Source organism: Hyperolius riggenbachi, chromosome 4, assembly GCF_040937935.1.
Source record: "Hyperolius riggenbachi isolate aHypRig1 chromosome 4, aHypRig1.pri, whole genome shotgun sequence".
Classification (NCBI taxonomy): Eukaryota; Metazoa; Chordata; class Amphibia; order Anura; family Hyperoliidae; genus Hyperolius; species Hyperolius riggenbachi.
The window spans coordinates 51,333,986-51,347,377 of record NC_090649.1 but is presented as its reverse complement, the minus strand read 5'-3'; the positions used below and the strand labels follow the sequence as shown (position 1 = coordinate 51,347,377).

At 46.0% G+C, this 13,392-nt stretch overlaps 1 protein-coding gene across 1 annotated transcript in view; it reads left to right on the top strand.

Annotated features, from left to right (window-relative positions):
* The first annotated feature begins 202 nt into the window (after positions 1–202).
* Positions 203–13,392, top strand: part of BLK (BLK proto-oncogene, Src family tyrosine kinase) — a 58,712-nt gene continuing 45,522 nt past the window's right edge. The window contains exons 1-2 of the mRNA XM_068233226.1: positions 203–304; positions 7,806–7,857. Coding sequence (XP_068089327.1) covers positions 203–304; positions 7,806–7,857 — 154 coding nt within the window. The remainder of the gene's footprint in view (positions 305–7,805; positions 7,858–13,392) is intronic.

Genomic DNA, 13,392 nt, shown 5'->3' with positions numbered 1-13,392 from the left:
GTGGCTGCTCGGGCACAGGATGTCTGCGGGGGACCATTAGAAGCCCCGGATAAGTTCAACTCATTTTCCCCCGACCCCCCTACAGTATCCCTTTAATTTAAGTGTTCCTTTTTATGTACTTTGGAAGTACTGCATTAGCAAGCAGTGTAAATATGACATGAGCGTGACTGTTGTGTTTTGGTCTGTGCTCTGTTCATGTAGCATGGGTGTAGGTGGGAGTAAGAAGACGTGGAAGAAAGAAAACCAGTATCATGTCAGAGGATCTGCCCCCAGCCAGTTTTACAAAGTATCCCATCCGCCAACGGTAAGTCCAGCTTCTATCACACTTAGACTATTATTTTTTTTGTAAAAATATGTTTAAAAGTGAACTCACAGTTGTAAAACAATATATGTGAATTGTGTTCATTCAGTCCAGCTGATCTTAAAGCTTAAAGAGTAACTGTCGGGCATAAAATAAAAAATCAATTTATTTTTATCTGGTAAACAAGTAATAAGGATGCTAACGAGGCAATCCAAAAGTTAAAATCTCTATTACTTTTCTTGTTGATAAATGATCATTCCCCAGTTTACCTGACTCTTATTTGGTACACAAAAAGGAAGTTGCAGGGCATGCTGGGTTGTCCTTTCTTGCTTCTCTATTTCCCCTCTGCAGCCTGATTGGCTGAAGCCTCTTTCCCTCCTATTTTCCCCTCCCACACCTCTGTTCCTCTCTGATTGGCCAATATTTCTCATGCTGAGACAATGCACTTTCCATAGTGAAGGGCGGGCAAATCAGGCAGAGGAAATGACATCAGAATTGGCTTCAAAATGGCCACACTTAAAATGGGAAATAGAAGGATTTTCTCTTTTTTAATGTAGAAAAATCACTAAAATCAAAAGGTGGACAGTGCAATAAATATGTAAGTACTACGTAGAGCAAGTATTTATCTATATATATATATATATATATATATATATATATATATATATATGTGTGTGTGTGTTTTTTTTTACTGAGATAGTATGGCTGGCAGCTCTTCTTTAAGCTGAGCTGTGACCTCCCTATTATCCCCTTTTTGAAAGTACACACATTGCGATTTTCCAGACGATTTTTCCAATGACTATTGTTTTTTTGAACGAGGAGCGGTCATTTATGCGACATCGCAACGTTGGTGCAGGCGCACGAATAGCTTTGCTTATTAGTAGAGAGCTTTTTTTTTTATAACTTGAATTTTTATTGAAGGTTTTCAACATAACAAGAATATTAACATGAGGAGATAGCAATGAGGTCAAATAATGCATAATTACATGAAAGTGTTGAGATATAAAAGGATTAATAGGTTGTGAGGCCTTAATATATACAAAAAGAAAACTTAAAACAAGAACTAGAGAGAGAAAAAAAAAAAAAAAACCAGAACTCCTTAAACATCCTAGAGTGATAAGATATGGGTTCCAGCACAGAGATCAGAAGCATTGTACAGAACATTATCTAAGAAGTGGATACTATAATGCTGGGTACACGCGATGCGTATTTTCAATCGATTTTCTGTCCGATCGATTTCCGATTTGATTTTCCAATCGATTTCTGATTCGATTCTGTTATCTTTTCTCATCTATTTCCATTCACTTCTATGAGAAATCGATCAGAAAACCGATCGAAAATAAGAATAATAAGACATGTCGGAAATTATGTATTGAACCATCTATCTAACACAAAATTGTATAGTGTGTACCTAGCATAAGACAGTAAATAGAAGAGCAAAGGTATATTGCGTAATAAGCATCCCAAAAAGGATCATTAACCCGTTACGCCTCTTAAGCCTCATCTACACGGTACAATTTTCCGTCAGATTGGATCTATTAGACCAGTGTTTCCCAACCGGTGTTCCGGCGGGATGTTGCCTGGTGTGCCGTGCGGGGATCCCCAACCTGTGGTCCGCGGTACGCAGGACTGTCCTCTTCCTCCCCCCTCCGGCCGCTTTTATTACCTTAGCAGCGGCCGCTCTCCCCTCTCCGGCGCGTGTATTTATTCAAGCAGCGTATCTCCCGGCTGCTCTGTGTGTGATGCGCAGGAAGCAGGGCTCGGTTACCATAGTAACGGCAATACATATCGCCGTTACAGGAAGCCACTGCTCTGCTTCCTGCTGCATCACACAGAGCAGCCGGAGATACGCTGCTTGAATAAATACACGCACCGGAGAGGGGAGAGCGGCCGCTGCTAAGGTAATAACAGCGGCGGGGACGGGCGGGGGGCACCACCTACCCATACTGGCTATCCTGGGGCACTATACTAGCTATCCTGGGGCACTATACTGGGGCGCTATCCTGGGGCACTATACTGGCTATACTGGGGCACTATTCTGGCTATACTGGGGCACTATACTAGCTATACTGGGGCACTATACTGGCTATCCTGGGGCACTATACTGGCTATACTGGGGCACTATACTGGGGCACTATACTGGCTATACTGGGGCACTATTCTGGCTATACTGGGGCACTATACTGGCTATACTGGGGCACTATACTGGGGCACTATACTAGCTATACTGGGGCACTATACTGGGGCACTATACTGGGGCACTATACTGGCTATACTGGGGCACTATACTGGCTATACTGGGGCACTATACTGGGGCACTATACTAGCTATACTGGGCACTATACTAGCTATACTGGGGCACTATACTGGGGCACTATACTGGGGCACTATACTGGGGCACTATACTGGTTATCCTGGGGCACTATACTGGCTATACTGGGGCACTATACTAGCTATCCTGGGGCACTATACTGGGGCGTTATCCTGGGGCACTATACTGGCTATACTGGGGCACTATACTGGCTATACTGGGGCACTATACTGGGGCACTATACTAGCTATACTGGGGCACTATACTGGGGCACTATTCTGGCTATACTGGGGCACTATACTGGCTATACTGGGGCACTATACTAGCTATACTGGGGCACTATACTGGCTATACTGGGGCACTATACTGGGGCACTATACTGGGGCACTATACTGGCTATACTGGGGCACTATACTGGCTATACTGGGGCACTATACTAGCTATCCTGGGGCACTATACTGGCTATACTGGGGCACTATACTGGCTATCCTGGGGCACTATACTAGCTATCCTGGGGCACTATACTGGGGCGCTATCCTGGGGCACTATACTGGCTATACTGGGGCACTATACTAGCTATCCTGGGGCACTATACTGGGGCGCTATCCTGGGGCACTATACTGGCTATACTGGGGCACTATACTAGCTATACTGGGGCACTATACTACCCATACTGGGGCACTATTCTGGCTATACTGGGGCACTATACTGGCTATACTGGGGCACTATACTGGGGCACTATACTAGCTATACTGGGGCACTATACTGGGGCACTATACTGGGGCACTATACTGGGGCACTATACTGGCTATCCTGGGGCACTATACTGGCTATACTGGGGCACTATACTAGCTATCCTGGGGCACTATACTGGGGCGCTATCCTGGGGCACTATACTGGCTATACTGGGGCACTATACTGGCTATACTGGGGCACTATACTGGGGCACTATACTAGCTATACTGGGGCACTATACTGGGGCACTATTCTGGCTATACTGGGGCACTATACTGGCTATACTGGGGCACTATACTAGCTATACTGGGGCACTATACTGGCTATACTGGGGCACTATACTGGCTATACTGGGGCACTATACTGGGGCACTATACTAGCTATACTGGGGCACTATACTGGGGCACTATTCTGGCTATACTGGGGCACTATACTGGCTATACTGGGGCACTATACTAGCTATACTGGGGCACTATACTGGCTATACTGGGGCACTATACTGGCTATACTGGGGCACTATACTGGGGCACTATACTAGCTATACTGGGGCACTATACTGGGGCACTATTCTGGCTATACTGGGGCACTATACTGGCTATACTGGGGCACTATACTGGGGCACTATACTAGCTATACTGGGGCACTATACTGGGGCACTATACTAGCTATACTGGGGCACTATACTGGGGCACTATACTGGGGCACTATACTGGGGCACTATACTGGGGCACTATACTGGGGCACTATACTAGCTATACTGAGGCAACTAAACTCCCTATACTGGGGCAACTATGCTAGCTATGCAGCCGCACCCCCCCCCCCCCCCCCATAGCCTGCTGCGCACAGCACTGTTGTCCACTAGGTCGTGCAAACACCCGCAGCAAACCCCCCGCCGTTCCCCGCCCCGGAGAAAAAATTGGTCACAAAGTGTTCCCCGGGCCGGAAAAGGTTGGGAACCACTGTATTAGACGGATCTATTAGATCATTTCCAATCGGTCCAATCGGATTGCATCCGATTTTGCAATAGATTTTGGGTACTTATCAAAGCAAAATCTATCGCAAAATTGATCTGAAACAATTTGGACATCTACACACGATGCAATTTCTTATTAGATCTATCTAATAGATCCGTCTATCTGATGAAAAATTGTACCATGTAGATGCCTAATTTTTTTTTTTCATGTAGCTAGCCTATCGCTAGCTACATGATTCCCCCCTCCCTGCTCTCTCCCTCCCACCCTTCCGATCGCCGCCGGCGTTAATACCCATCAGGAAATCCCGTTCAGAACGGGATTTCCTTTAGGGCTTCCCCCATCGCCATGACGACGATCGGACCAACGTCATCGATGTCCCGATCCACCCCATAGCGCAGCCTGGCGGTGATTGGCCAGGCTGCGCAGGGGGTCTGCAGGGGGGGCCCTCTTTCGTGGCGGCGATCGGGAAAACACGCAGCTAGCAAAGTGCTAGCTGCGTGTTTTAAAAAAAATTATGCAAATCGGCCCACCAGGGCCTGAGCAATCCAACGCGGCGTTACTGGACGAGCTGATCTTGTCCGTAACGCCCGGGTAGTTAAGTTTGTTTTCCATGTCTAAATTGAGTAGAGCTTGATGTAGGGTGTGTTCTATATTAAGTGGTGAGCAATTCTTCCAATTAGAAACTATAAAATGTCTAGTGGCAAGTAGTAAATGTGTGGCTAATAATCTATGATCATGTGGGATTTGGTGTAGATCTATGTGGAGTAAGGCCAGTTGGGGGAAGGGAGAAGAAGCAGGAAACTTGGGCGCATGAAGCTAGTGGACAAAAAGGGCACCGCCATCACTCCCATAATAAATATACAGTCCTGCCAATGAGTATTCGCTACCACAAAAACCACATAAACTTGTAAAAGATGTTGTGACAGCGCTCCTCTTCTTATCTGAAACTAAACAAAATTCTGCACATAGTGCATTACTGTAGTCTCATATTGCAAGTAATACACGTGCCACCCCAAAGCGTGCAAACATGATTCAATGTGCTCCATTCTCTGTGATAAAACAGACACCCCTCCAATGTAGCAGCTCACCAGATGGACACCACCTTAAAGTCCAGCTGGGTCTAGCGTATAGCCTTAGAGCGGCAAACTTTAAATCACAACCTTCACAGCTCCATTTTTAAAAGCGTACAAATCCAAAATTTATTGCACATTTCCACATGTAAAAATAATGTAGCGTAATACAACCTTAATTAATCTATTCTAGTGCCTGCGCAATACAGCGCACTTACGTGAATAGATGAATATAGAGCATATTGGGCATCACAGCCCAGCAGTATTGTTCACCCTCTGGCGGCGCCGACGACCCGACCCTCCGCTAGGCTCGTTCCTCTCAGTACGCGAACTTCCCGCTGCCCAGTGACTTCAGACGCTCCTGGCTCCTCCCTACGCGTTTCGCCCGCATGGACTCATCAGGGGCTGACGTCACAGGTGCGCCGACGTCTCTTATACCCTGGGCTCCTCCCTATCAGTGCGCCGGATTCGACGCTTCCTTCCTCCATAACGTGCGCCGTTTTCGGCGCATTACGTGCGTCAAGGCCAGCCTGGAATGCATCTCCATGGAAACCAACCACGGCTGCGTTCCATGCTTGCGTAACTGCGTCCGTGTGGATCCAATATTTCCTAGCCACCACTCCTGATGGCCTGTATAGTGCCATCTACTGTTCACAATGCTAACTCCCAGCCCTTTAGTGATTGATACTGGCTGAAAGTCATTAGTCATTAAAAATAAGACCTAAAAGTCCGCGATCTTAAAACATAAACATATTGAAAAATTTTTATTTTTTTTTTGCTCTATATTCATCTATTCACGTGAGTGCAATGTATTGCGCAGGCCCTAGGATCGATTCATTAAGGCCATATTACGCTATATTGTTTTTACTTTTTTTACATGTGGAAATGTGCAATAAATTTTGCATTTGTTCGCTTTTGAAAATGGAGCTGTGAAGGTTGTGATTTAAAGTTTGCCGCTCTAAGGCTATACGCTAGACCCACCTGGACTTTGAGGTGGTGTCCATAATAAATATCGTTTGATGGGCGCTGAACAGTAAAAAAAGGGCGCCGGAGATTATTAACGTTTTCAAACGGTGCCCGGAGATTTTTAACGGCGCTTGTGATGATTTAAGTTTACAAAATGCGCCTGTGACGAATAACGTTTACAAAAATACTAAACATATTTATCGCATTTAACTAAAACAGTATTTAAAATGTTATCCCTTACTGTTTGTAAAACATTATTATTCACAAAATAAAGCGATCAGTACGTAACGTAAATTGTAATATATTTTTTACAGTCACTATTTGTAAAACATTATTCTCCACACAATAAAGTGATTCGCCGATCACTACGGGCGGTTTTAGGGTGAGGCACCACCAGGGGGGTCTTAGGGTTGGGGATAGGTACAGGGAGGGTTCTGTGTGAGAATAGGGTTAGGTTTAGTTATAGTAAAATGTTAGTAATATTTACTAATGTTTTACAATAGTTATTACGAACACACTTATATTTTTTTTTTCATCGTTATAAACAATATTTTCAGATTTTATTATATGAAGAAACGATAAATGAAGGTTATTGACAAGAATATACAATTATAGCGATTAAAACATTTATTATCATTTTTTTAACAAACGTAATTATAAGTTTCACTTTTAAAACAGGGAGATTATCGTTTTCACAATTTACGATTTCATACACATTATTAAATGTTTTTTAATTTGTAAAACATTATTTGTAAACTAAATACAACAATATTTTTATAAAGGCTATCACCACTTATCGTTTACACCCCGCGCCCTTTTTTCCCGACGTCCCTTTTGTATGTACGCGAAGGGAGAAAGATGCCCGTACACATTCAAAAGATCATTATCTGCAAAAGATCTGTTCCTGCAAAAGATCCATTCCTGCAAAATGCATTCATAGTCTATGATATCTGCATCTATCATACACACCTTGTTTAACAGACTTCATCTGCATATCTGACAATCATCTGAAGATCTGAAAATCCATCCTGGTGGATCTGATCTGCAGTTGATCTGCAGATGAATGTCTGTTAAACAAGGTGTGTATGAGGATCTGCAGATCTCATAGACTATGAATGCAATTTGCAGGAATGGATTTTTGGCAGGAACAGATCTTTTGCAGATAATGATCTTTTGTGTCTGTACAGCATCTGTGTGTGCAGCATCTTGCAATGATTTTTATCTGATGGGGAGTTCAGCACAATAGAATTGACTGTGTAGAGTATGGCTCTCATACTACATGAAGGGGGTAAAATTGGTCTGATATCTTTCATTTCTCTTTCAAGTGTGTATGTAGCATTACTCTCATAGCTGTTCCAATGTGGTTTGTGAGTTTGTGAGTAAAAACCTGAAAATATAGTATTTTATTCCACCATAGAACTAATTTGCATTCTTCCTTCTGATCTCAGCTTCCAGGCTCACGTTCACAGAATTTCGAGCTTAAGAAACCGACCAAACAAGGTAAGAACCAGGCATATTTTAATAGGGATTTTCTTTGGATAGTAACAACTGGTTTTAGAGTTATAGACAATTAGTGGGAATGCCAAGTTTGGAAAAGAAGTGATAATTTTACATAATTTTGTGCCCTGCATTACTTTGTTGGTGTTGAATACAAGTGGTTTTGAAGAGAGTCTAAAAGGGTATTCAATATCCCCAAAACTGCAAAGTAAGTTTAAATTTTGGGGAACTTTCCAATGTTCCCCCTCATTACTTGGCACCCCACTCAGCAGGGGATGTCTCAAAATTGGTAGGCACATGGAGGAAAGAGGCTTTATTGCCTCGGCTACTAGATAGTGATGGTCATGTCTAGGAGAACTCATGGAGAAGCATGTGATCAGTGTGGTCAGGTGAAAGATACTGTATGTAAGTCTCTGATTTGCTAGTCATGATCATGTGCCAAAGCAGGATGTGATCACAGCAAACAGAGCCGGGACAAGGTTCTCCAGCACCCAAGGCTGAGACACCAAAGTGCACCCCTCCATCCCTGCCACCCCAGCCGTCACACACTGATTGCTATTAGACTAAGAGGTGCCACAGGGCCCACAACCTCCCCAATACCTTAATATCTAGTTATATGGCTTGCAGTCACTGCCATGTATCCACTTTTCTTATTTCTTTCTTCTTTAAACACAATTAGGAATGACAGCTGAATGAATTCTGCGCCCACTCCTACACTGCGCCCTGAGGCTGGAGCCTCTCCAGCCTATGCCTCGGCCCGGCCCTGACAGCAAATCAGAGCTTTGCAAATCTATCAGCTGATCAAACAAACCATGTGCTTCTCCATGAGTTCTTCTAGACACGACCATCACTATTGGTAGACACCCCTACTTAGTTCTGACAGACGGACAGTTGTAGCAAACTGGTAACTGTAACTGAATGGGTCTTGAACGTGAAAACAAAAAACCCAAGCTGAATAAATTCTGATTTTACATAACAGAACCACAGCTTGACTGGGCATTATCATAGCAAATCATACATTTGGTCATTAAAGTAATGTTGGCTTCTTAATCAGAAGGTATTTGATTTAATTTGTTCAGCTGTTGAAATACATTCCTTCTTTCTGTCTGACTCATTCTATGTACAATTGGGACTGTACATGTACATACACATGCTTAACTCATCATGTTACATGTCATTTCAGGTGCCCTTTAAAGGGAACCTTAACCTCCTCAGCGGTATGGACGAATATACACGTCCATCACCGCCGGAGGTCGCCGCTCAGGCCCTGCTGGGCCGATTTTAATGAAATAAAAAGCAGCACACGCAGCCGGCACTTTGCCAGCCGCGTGTGCTGCCTGATCGCCGCCGCTCAGCGGCGATCCGCCGCGAGCGGCGGCGAAAGAGGGTCCCCCCAGCCGCCCGAGCCCTGCGCAGCCGGAACAAAAGTTCCGGCCAGCGCTAAGGGCTGGATCGGAGGCGGCTGACGTCCATGACGTCACTCCGCTCGTCGCTATGGCGACGATGTAAGCAAAACAAGGAAGGCTGCTCATTGCGGCCTTCCTTGTTTGTTCTGGTCGCCGGAGGCGATCAGAATGACGCTTCCGGAGCGCCCTCTAGTGGGCTTTCATGCAGCCAACTTTCAGTTGGCTGCATGAAACAGTTTTTTTTTTATTAAAAAAAAAACCCTCCCGCAGCCGCCCTGGCGATCTTAATAGAACGCCAGGGTGGTTAACTAAAGGGGGAAAAAAGGAGTTTCACTTACCTGGAGCTTCTACCGGCCCCCTGCAGCCATCCTGTGACCGTCCCGGGATAAACCGATCCTCCCGTCCCCCACAGCGATCCAGTTTCGTTTCAGGCAACTGGTCCATCGGTTGGCCACTGCGCCTGCGCAGCCCTGGCCATGCGCATCTTCAATCAAGCTCACGTTTGGCATCGCCATTGTGCGCATGCGCAGTACTAGATTTCTCCTACTGCACATGCGCAGGACGGCGATGTGAGCGGGAGCGAGGACATGTGCAGCCCTGAGGCCCGCCAACTGACCAGTTGCCTGAAATGAAACTGGCTCGCTGTTGGGGACCGGAGGATCGGTCTGTCCTGGCGCGGGCACAGGACGTCTGCAGGGGGCCTGTAGAAGCCCCAGGTTAGTGAAACTATTTTTCCCCCATAGTTAAGGTTCCCTTTAAGGGCCGTCTTCCACTAGCTGGCGTGCATCTGGCACTTGATGTGATGCAAGCACGCATCCAGACCTCTTAGCCACGGCACGCACAGCTAGGGATTTGGTTGTGTTTTGCAGAAATCAGAATTGCACCACACCAGCAAACAATTGAAAGTATAGGCAGCATTTCCCCACCTGACGCCCCTGCCGATTTGGTGCAGATTGGGGCAGCAATTGTCCCTAGTGGAAATGTGCTTTAAGTGCAGGAGAGGCTGCTAAATGAGGAGGGGGCTTTAAGTGCAGGAGAGGCCAAAAAAAGTTAGGAAAACCATTAACCCTCCTGGCAGTTGATTTTTATTTTTTTTTTCAAATGGGCAGAAATCTTTTTTTTTTTTTTTTGTTTTTTTGTTTCATGTAAAGCTACCAGAGTGGTAGCTACATGAAACACCACTAGAGGGCGCATGTGTCCCTCTAGTGCGATCGTCGCCGGCATCAATAGCAAACAGGGGAACGCATATAGAACGCGTTCCCCTGTTTGGCATCTCCTGTAGCCATGGCGACGATCGGAATGACGTCAGACACCTCAGATCCAGCCCATAGCGCTGCCTGGAACTCATTGGTCCGGGCAGCGCAGGGCTCTGGCGGGGGAGGGCCTCTTCCGTCGCTGCGCGCGGGCGATAGCCGCAGAGCGGCGGCGATCAAGCTGTGCGCGCGGCTAGCAAAGTGCTAGCTGCGCGCACAGCACTTTAAATGGGGAGAATCGCCCCAGCAGGGGCTGAGATATCCCCCTGCGCGGCATAGCCCGAGCTCAGCTCGGGCTTACCGCCAGGAAGGTTAAAGAGAGCCCGACTTGGGCTCATTAAAATAAAAAAAATATGCTACCTGATCCGGGGGGTGAGCGGATCAGGTAGCCGCCAAAACTGTCCGCCGTTTCTGTGGGCCGCACTGGCCCATTTTCACTTTCATGACCTCTGGGTCATGACACTGGAAGGTTAGAGATCACTCTCACAGCAGCATGCAGGGAGGCGGGGGGAACAGCAGGGGGCATGGCCAGGGAGAGAGCTGCCCAATGGCAGCTCTGGAAAGCTCTGCAGGAATGCCCCTAGTGGACGTTTTGGGGGGCAGAGACAGAGAGTGGTGGTGGGGGGACACAGAGGCATCTCATTAAACCAGTGACGTACTCTATGCACTCTATGCATAACAATTGATGCAACAAAACCTGCCAATGGCAACTACAGTGTCAGAGATGCAAGAAAGGGATGGGGAACAGTTTAATGATTACTACTATACAAAGTATCTATAGAAGTGATTATTATGACCAATAGAGAGCTAATACTGTAGTTGAGGGAGGGCCCCGATGCGGTTCCAACCTCTGCACCCCATATTGCTACACCCCTGCATGAAACATGCCTCTGTGTCTCCTCTGCTCTCAGTGTCGGAATGGGAGCTGGTGGTAAAGCTGAGGAAACCCACCTGCTGGCCATGGGCGTCCGCAGAAAATTTTCCAGTGGGGAGCAAATTTGGGTTGGTGTACGTGCGCCAAAAAATGGAGCTACGTCATGCGGCGCGCCGAAAAATGGGTGTGGTCATGAACCAGAATGTGGGTGTGGTCGTGGGTGGAGACAAGTTTACATGAACTAAGCAATGGTGGGACATTAGATTAGGACAGTGGTGGCAAACCTTTTGGAGGTCGAGTGTCCAAACTGCAAAGTCACTTTACTATCACAAAGTGCCAACAGCAATTTAAACTAAATACAAACGTTTTAACTCATACATGAACATTATGGAAAATTAAGTTGAAAATAAACTGTGAAGATAAACAATTTCATCCATCGTACTCCTGAAAAAAATTATTCATTTTTTTTAGAACCTCCCAGTTTCATTTTCTGTTTTAAAAAGCGGAAAAAGTAGGTTTAATGCTATTGTCTCATATGATGATGATTCAGCTTTTTCCATAGTCTCGCAGTTAGCAATCATGTGACCCCCAACAAGACAAATTCAGCAATCATGAGGCCCCCCCCCCCCCCATCAAGACAAATTCAGCAATCATGAGGCCCCCAACATGACCAACTCAGCAATCATGAGGCCCCCAACAAGACAAATTCAGCAATCATGAGGCCCCCAACAAGACAAATTCAGCAATCATGAGGCCCCCAACAAGACAAATTCAGCAATCTTGAGGCCCCCAACAAATCATGAGGCCCCCAACAAGACAAAGTCAGTAACCATGAGGCCCGCAACAAGACAAATTCAGCAGTCATGAGGCACATAAATAGACAGCTTTTCACATAAATAGGCAGAATGCCCCCTTAATATGTAGACACCTCTCACCTGGCAGCAGTTCCCCAAAATACACTCAATCTGACAGCAGTGGTTCCCCAAAAATAGGTAGCCCCAGGTCTATAGGTGTCCCCAGAATAGGTGGCCAGCGGTATAGATGTCCCCAGAACTGGTAGCCAGGGGTAGAGATGTCCCCAGAACAGGTAGCCAGGGGTATATGTGCCCAGTATATGTAGGCAGGGGTATATGTGCCCAGTATATGTAGGCAGGGGGATATGTCCCAGTATATGTAGGCAGGGGGATATGTCCCAGTATATGTAGGCAGGGGGTATATGTCCCAGTATATGTAGCCAGGGGATATGTCCCAGTATATGTAGGCAGGGGTATATGTCCCAGTATATGTAGGCAGGGGTATATGTCCCAGTATATGTAGGCAGGGGGTATATGTCCCAGTATATGTAGCCAGGGGGATATGTCACAGTATATGTAGGCAGGGGTATATGTCCCAGTATATGTAGGCAGGGGTATATGTCCCAGTATATGTAGGCAGGGGGTATATGTCCCAGTATATGTAGCCAGGGGGATATGTCCCAGTGTATGTAGGCAGGGGTATATGTCCCAGTATATGTAGCCAGGGGTATATGTCCCAGTATATGTAGGCAGGGGTAAATGTCCCAGTATATGTAGGCAAGGGGTATATGTCCCAGTATATGTAGCCAGGGGGATATGTCCCAGTATTTGTAGGCAGGGGTATATGTCCCAGTATATGTAGGCAGGGGTATATGTCCCAGTATATGTAGGCAGGGGTATATGTCCCAGTATATGTAGGCAGGGGTATATGTCCCAGTATATGTAGGCAGGGGTATATGTCCCAGTATATGTAGGCAGGGGGTATATGTCCCAGTATATGTAGGCAGGGGGTATATGTCCCAGTATATGTAGGCAGAGGTATATGTCCCAGTATATGTAGGCAGGGGTATGTTATAATTTAAGTAGGCCTCAGTTACTTGGCCTGAGTTTTATGTAAAAGGCTTGTCCGCAGTGTATGCCTTTAAAATCAATAGAGGTTTTGTGATGCAGGCAGAGGCATCTCAGGGTCTGCGTGTAGCAGAGGATACACG